This window comes from Haematobia irritans, chromosome 5, assembly GCF_050003625.1.
Source record: "Haematobia irritans isolate KBUSLIRL chromosome 5, ASM5000362v1, whole genome shotgun sequence".
Taxonomy (NCBI): domain Eukaryota; kingdom Metazoa; phylum Arthropoda; class Insecta; order Diptera; family Muscidae; genus Haematobia; species Haematobia irritans.
The window spans coordinates 129,688,242-129,696,440 of NC_134401.1; the positions used below are offsets into that span (position 1 = coordinate 129,688,242).

The window sequence follows — 8,199 nt, forward strand, 5'->3', positions numbered from 1 at the left end:
TTTGTGGTTTTGCTTCGATATATTGTAAAAAAATATATTTCTCAATTATTCTAAAATCTTAGACAATTAACTTATGAATTATAATCAACATGTACAGCTATGCTAGATAAATGTTAGCAAGGTTTTGCAATTTCATTATCTACACTTATGGCTGGACATTTTTTGAGGGTTTTGTTGAATTTTTTCTCAAATTTCTTTTGTTGTTTCTCTGTCAATTCTTCAAGGGCCATTTTGGATTTGTATTTCTTGAGTAATTTCTTTTTCAGTTTTTCCAAGGAAAGGCCTTCGGGATTTTTGCCTACAATTTTCTCCAAAATTGTAGACCATTGGAATTCATCACTTTCTTCAATAATTTCTGCTGTGTCATTGCCATTTCTGGTAGGCTCTTCAACAACTTCGTTCTTCTTCTTTTTCTTCTTCTCCACACCATTGGAGGTATTTTCAGCTTCTTCAGCCGCCTTACGTTTGACACCATTTTCTTTGGGTTTTTCTTGTACCTTTTTAGCTTCTTCTTGGGCCTTTTTGGCTGCCTCCATTTGTTCCTGCTTAGCTTTCTTCATATTCTCCAATTCTTTTTCCAGAACTGACCACACTGGTTCGGCTTGTTTGGCTGGGATTCTCATACAATTTGCCACAAAATTTTGGAACTTTGCTTTCTTTCGAGGTACATTGTCAAAGTCTTTTCTACAAAAGAAAAATTCAATATGAGAACTCTTTTCAAGAAAACATCAATGGAAAATGTAAAGCTTACTGCAGTTTAGTGACTCACTCGGAGATATGATTTGAGCAAAAGCTGGTCATAGACCTATACTCCCAATAAAGTTTACTTTAATGGAATCGATTAAACATTTTATTTAGAAATTTCTTTATTTTTCACTAAACTGCAATAGCTCCGTATTTTCCCGCAAATACTTACAGACGTTGGAATATATTGCGTGTTTGTGGTGATAAATCGTACTCCTTCGATTCCAAAATGGACCTTACAATATCCATCCATGTTTCCTGTTTCTTTTGGCCACTATTTTGATTTTCACGAGCGACATAGTTTTTTCCTGAGTATTTCTCCAGTTCTGAAATGCATTTTGTATGGGCCACATATTCCTCTCCATGAAAATCCTTTTGACAATCCATGCAGGAAACATTTTTCACACGATTATTACATTTTGTATTGTAATGTTTTTCAACGGACGGCTTTTTCACTGATTCTCCGCAATTATTGCAAGTAAAAAACACCATGATTTTGAAAAAGAATTTAATGCGCTACGAATGGAAGTAAAAGAATTTTCCTACAAAGAAATTATAAACAAATACACGTGTGAGAGAGTGAAAATGAAATGCATTGGCAACGCAACAATAAAGTCCAGAGTTTCCGTGTTTTCTAAAAGGGAAATTTTAAAACAAGTACAAATGTTGCTAATAAATTATAATGGTAATAGCGTTTTTTATACCCCCCCTCTAGCGATGTCATTAGCGATATAATTGTCTAAGACCAATATATTCTGTGTCGGGGTGAAATTCTGAGTCGATCTTGCGATAGAAACATCTCATCAATGCAAATTGCGTCGGTATTGCCGAATTGCATTTTGATTTGTGACATTTCCTCTATTAATAATAGCAATTTATTATGATTAATTTGTCGAATAGTTGTAAAGTGTCATATAATATCACAGCAGTAAATATTTACTAGTATTTGAGCACTTCATACATTCAAATTGTAAAATTTCACTTGATTTCTGTGATTGCTTTCAAACAGCTGATGCCACTGCTGTATCTTATTCACAAAAAGGTGATTTCGTCTGTTTACGGATTTAAAAGCACTGTTTAGTTGAAAGAACTCGCAAAACGTTTTATATATGGGGTAAAAGAGATTTTCGTGGGAAAATGTGATCTTAGACCACAACTAGTCCATTAACCCTGGAAAGTCATCCTTATTTTTTGTACACTAACGTCATCCTTCGTCATTTTGACTACGGCATATTTAAAGACGCTATAATTTGCATTGTGAGCAAAAATGAGAACCAAATTTGAGAATATTTTCTTATTCAATATGTTGTTAATTAGTATACAACAAAAATTCATAAAAAAGTTTAATTAGTATAGCTTAAATTTATCATTTCCCAATCGACTAAAATACATTTTAGATTGAAATTGAAATTATGCGTCGTCATTTTGACGAAGGATGACTGTCCAGGGTTAATAGTTTGTATATTCTGCAAATCTATTGAAATCAATCGTGAAATGAGCACAAAACTACTTTGTGTAGATATCGTGCTTAGTGTGAAAGGGCTGGTATTTTCGACATTTTTGTTAAAAATGGATTTTCGACTTTTGTATCGCTAAAATAAATTGAATACTAAATACAATATATTTGGTTTTCCGAGTGAAAATTTGTCCAATTTCGATTGTATTATCCCTGTCAACAGGGATAATACAATTTGACGGCAATACTGAGAATCCCCACCACATTGAAAACAATCGTATACGACATAAAAAACTCGTCGGAAAAGCGCCGTCACTATTGAGAAGTTGTACCACGCCAAGTTACTACAAAAAAGTTTCTCATCAGTGTAATTACTATGTGCCTTTTTAGATCAATTTAGAACGACGCCAATAAGAGCCCCTTCAAACTATCAGAAAAAGTGCACTTTAAGGTAGTTGTAAAAGAATATTTGTGGGCAAGTAAAACACGATTGTGTAGATGTTTATTAATTTGATTAAACATTTATAAATTCTTATAAATAATTTTTTTTTCCGTTTATCTCATCACATTTAACATAACTTTTTTCATTAATAAAATAACGATGTTTATTTACATGTAACAAGTTACATGTTACAGCATCTATCAGCCGTTTGTTTATTCTCGATGGAGGCAGCGTGAAAAAAAAGCAATCACTTTATTCCATTTGGAAAGTTGAAAATTGTTCACCATATACCTTTCACAATTTTAAGCGTAATAACTAGGTTTTCAGCACTTTATTTCCTTTTTTATTTAAATAAATTATAATAACCTAGTTGCGCTTGGTCCACAAAATATAAAATAGTGTTGGCAAATACTTTTATGTACATTTTGTACTTTTGGATATACTTCCCCCATTACAGTTGGCAATTGTTGTAGTGACATTTACGAGTCTGTGGTAGCGATGAGGATCAAATTGAACTTTGAAATGCTGGCAGGGATATGTTAAATTATTTAGAAAATGTAGCCAAGAAAGTGAAACTGTAATCGCTGCGAAAACTGAACATACCAGCCTTTATAAAGGGTGATTCTTTTGAGGTTAGGATTTTCATGCATTAGTATTTGACAGATCACGTGGGATTTCAGACATGGTGTCAAAGAGAAAGATGCTCAGTATGCTTTGACATTTCATCATGAATAGACTTACTAACGAGCAACGCTTGCAAATCATTGAATTTTATTACCAAAATCAGTGGCAGAAAATCCGCTTTTTTATCGACAAATTTTGTTCAGCGATGAGGCTCATTTCTGGTTGAATGGCTACGTAAATAAGCAAAATTGCCGCATTTGGAGTGAAGAGCAACCAGAAGCCGTTCAAGAACTGCCCATGCATCCCGAAAAATGCACTGTTTGGTGTGGTTTGTACGCTGGTGGAATCATTGGACCGTATTTTTTCAAAGATGCTGTTGGACGCAACGTTACGGTGAATGGCGATCGCTATCGTTCGATGCTAACAAACTTTTTGTTGCCAAAAATGGAAGAACTGAACTTGGTTGACATGTGGTTTCAACAAGATGGCGCTACATGCCACACAGCTCGCGATTCTATGGCCATTTTGAGGGAAAACTTCGGAGAACAATTCATCTCAAGAAATGGACCGGTAAGTTGGCCACCAAGATCATGCGATTTGACGCCTTTAGACTATTTTTTGTGGGGCTACGTCAAGTCTAAAGTCTACAGAAATAAGCCAGCAACTATTCCAGCTTTGGAAGACAACATTTCCGAAGAAATTCGGGCTATTCCGGCCGAAGTGCTCGAAAAAGTTGCCCAAAATTGGACTTTCCGAATGGACCACCTAAGACGCAGCCGCGGTCAACATTTAAATGAAATTATCTTCAAAAAGTAAATGTCATGGACCAATCTAACGTTTCAAATAAAGAACCGATGAGATTTTGCAAATTTTATGCGTTTTTTAAAAAAAAAAAGTTATCAAGCTCTTAACAAATCACCCTTTATAAAGGGTGATTTGTTAAGAGCTTGATAACTTTTTTTAAAAAAAAAACGCCTAAAATTTGCAAAATCTCATCGGTTCTTTATTTGAAACGTTAGATTGGTCCATGACATTTACTTTTTGAAGATAATTTCATTTAAATGTTGACCGCGGCTGCGTCTTAGGTGGTCCATTCGGAAAGTCCAATTTTGGGCAACTTTTTCGAGCATTTCGGCCGGAATAGCCCGAATTTCTTCGGAAATGTTGTCTTCCAAAGCTGGAATAGTTGCTGGCTTATTTCTGTAGACTTTAGACTTGACGTAGCCCCACAAAAAATAGTCTAAAGGCGTCAAATCGCATGATCTTGGTGGCCAACTTACCGGTCCATTTCTTGAGATGAATTGTTCTCCGAAGTTTTCCCTCAAAATGGCCATAGAATCGCGAGCTGTGTGGCATGTAGGGCCATCTTGTTGAAACCACATGTCAACCAAGTTCAGTTCTTCCATTTTTGGCAACAAAAAGTTTGTTAGCATCGAACGATAGCGATCGCCATTCACCGTAACGTTGCGTCCAACAGCATCTTTGAAAAAATACGGTCCAATGATTCCACCAGCGTACAAACCACACCAAACAGTGCATTTTTCGGGATGCATGGGCAGTTCTTGAACGGCTTCTGATTGCTCTTCACTCCAAATGCGGCAATTTTGCTTATTTACGTAGCCATTCAACCAGAAATGAGCCTCATCGCTGAACAAAATTTGTCGATAAAAAAGCGGATTTTCTGCCAACTTTTCTAGGGCCCATTCACTGAAAATTCGACGTTGTGGCAGATCGTAAGTCTATTCATGATGAAATGTCAAAGCATACTGAGCATCTTTCTCTTTGACACCATGTCTGAAATCCCACGTGATCTGTCAAATACTAATGCATGAAAATCCTAACCTCAAAAGAATCACCCTTTACTAGATATATAAAAAAGTTCTGAAATACAAACTGGAAAAAAATGCTAGATTAAAACTAATGCTCATTTTGACTGGAATAGTGGAATAGTGGCAATACCGACACATGACAATAAACTTGGCAGCATTTTCGATTAACACGTTATTATCCAAATTAGAGGCGTTCGTTGAATAACAGCAGTGAATTTTATTTTATATTTGAAATGTCAAATGGAAATAGTATAACTGTGAGACCAAAACCTAAAATTTTATGATTTCATCTGAATTATTTTAAACTCTCAGTCCAAGTACTTCATTTTTACCAAAGCATATGACCTCTATACTCCAAAAAATTGTTAATATGTACACCCATAGAAATTTGTTAGTAGAAACTGCAGAAAAATCTGCAAAACTCTGATGAAAAAGGGAAAGCCAAACATCGAAGGCTGAAAAATAAAAAAAAAAACTATATTGCGTATAATGTTTTCTATTGGCTGCTATACTCGGTTACAGATCAACACATATTTTAGTTCGGCCGAAACAAAAAAAAAAGTTAATGTAGGGGCTATCGTAACACATTTAAACACTATTACAGGTCAAGAATTTACAAACAAATTGATTCTTGAAATCCTTTGGGTAACATTTTAAAAGCTAAAATGTCAGAAAAGTCAGAGAATTTTTTTTAATAGATCATTCAAAACAAACAAATGCTATTTGCACATTTTATCAACTTTTTTTCCGGGCTATAAGCGAAGACTTCGTTACCACATGGACAGCCACCGAGGTGCATACGGCATACGACAGTACAAATATAGCAAAAAATGCATGTATTGCACCGAAAATATTTTCAAATCCGGCACATAGCATCAGAGTTACAATCGACTATTAACATTTTGCTCACATAGTTTACACAGCGTTGCCGACCTATAAACAAAAGTTGAGCTAGAAGTACATTATCCACATAAGCTCGATATGCCGCTTCGGCGAATATTCCTGTTGTATGCCAATAATGCAGATTTGCCATGCATTTCTTATGGGAGCAATATATAAAAATCGACAAAAAAATGTTAACAGAATTTTTGGCATGTAACGATGTTGCGAGGATGAGTTTCCCACGCACACGCCCCTACTAAATTTAGATGTTTTCATGAAATTTTACATGTACATACAAATTGTACTAATACTTGTTTTACGGAATTTAAAAAAAAAATGTGGGAAATCATTCTTTACCTGTTAAGTCCCTAACAAATTTGGGGGGTTTTGAAAAAAAATCTAGTACAATTTAGGGGTTTAATACTTTGGAGGAGGTACCAGCAATAACGCATTTTTGTCTTGTATTTTTTATGGGAGCAAAATGTAAACAATCGACAACAACGTTCTCATGAAATTTTCGTTAGAAAATATAGAAAATAGTATTTGCAGGGGTTGCTAAAATTCCTGTAGCATGTTAATGAAGCAGTTTTTTTGGGCAGGTATGCACCTCTAACGAAATTTCTGCTACCCATAAGAAATGAATTAGTATTTTAATACCGAAATCCCATAAGACGTTATTATCGATTGTTTATCTTTTGCTCCTATATGAAATATTTGGAATAAGTGTATTAATGGATCTCATTTTAGAATTTTTTTAGCAAGAGCAGCACAACATATGTATAAAATCGATAACACAGTTAAAATTAAAATTTCCCTAGCAAACCCGTAGGTATGAAAAGAGTATTGTATATCCCAAGTGATATGCCGTTCAAAACTAAAATACTTACCGAAATCAAAATCATAATTTTTCGCTTTTAAAATAAACGAAGTAACATCAATGAGCTGCGAATGAAATCAAATCTAGCGAGAATAAAATGTTTGGGTAAAATTCCACATAAATTTATCATGTTACAATCACGATTAGAAATTTAACTGCACGCTTCAAATGCATTTTACGTTTCTCTGAAACATGTTTATCTGCTAGAACATTAATTGATTTATAAACGAAATTGAACAATTGAATAGATAAAACGACATTGATTTCACATTACCGATAGCTCAGCGTTGACGTTGGCTTTAGGATTAGCCTGCCTTTCAATTGATGATATGCCATTCAATTACAAGCATTTTAGATGTTAATACAAGCAGAAGCAAGCATTTTACCTTTAATTATCTAAACGGATTGTCGGCGATGTATGACTGAATTGCAAGTACGCTCGTATGTCTGTCGCCTGTGATAATTTCAGATTTAGCAAGCATCAGACATAAACAAATAAAGAAATCAAAACCAATTAACGTTTGAGTTTTCCATGGAAATTTACAACTCTATTAGAAATGGATAGAATCGCATGGGAAAAATAGGATGACAATTGTTTGCTTCCTACATAGAAAACACTTGGAAAAATAGAGAATGGAAAAGAGTAACAGTGCTTAACAGAAAATATTCAAACTGATGGAAAAATCACCTGATACTACGTTTTTGTTTCTCAAGTGGAAATCAAAAGTATAGGGTAGCTGATATGTATTGCAACCAACTTTAGGTTGCTATCATTTCTAAACTGATTGTTTGACTGCTGACAGATGTATTCCAGTGACAGTTAAATTAATTGTTTAAAAGCTTAAAATTTTAGATTTTAATATATTAAAATTTTATTTCTATAGAAAATTTTGTTAATTTTTTTTCTATAGAAAATTTTGTCAAAATTTTATTTCCATAGAAAATGTTGTCAAGTTATTATTGCTATAAACAATTTAGAATTAGAATTTTATTTCTATAGACAATCTTGTCAACATTTTATTTCTATAGACAATTTTGTGAAAATTTTATTTCTATAGAAAATTTTGTGAAAATTTTATTTCTATAGAAAATTTTGTCAAAATTTTATTTCCATAGAACATATTGTCAAATTTTTATTTCTAAAGAACATTTTGTCAAAACTTTATTTCTATAGAAAATTTTGTTAAAATTTTATTTCCATAGAAAATTTTGCCAAATTTTCTCTGGAAATAAAATGTTAACAAAATTTTCTATAGAAATAAAATTTTGACAAAATTTAAAAAATTTTGACAAAAATATTTCTATAGACGATTTTGTCAAAATTTTATTTCTATAGACAATTTTG

The 8,199-nt window shown here is 33.4% G+C and overlaps 1 protein-coding gene across 1 annotated transcript; it reads right to left on the reverse strand.

The window, feature by feature from the left end:
• LOC142238888 (uncharacterized protein C16C10.8) lies at positions 1-1,332 on the reverse strand. The gene is made up of 2 exons (XM_075310616.1): positions 917-1,332; positions 1-684 (listed from the first exon to the last, which is right to left on the reverse strand). The coding sequence occupies exons 1-2, from the start codon at positions 1,234-1,236 to the stop codon at positions 114-116; spliced, it is 891 nt and encodes a 296-aa protein (XP_075166731.1). The 5' UTR covers positions 1,237-1,332; the 3' UTR covers positions 1-113.
• Positions 1,333-8,199: the final 6,867 nt, after the last annotated feature.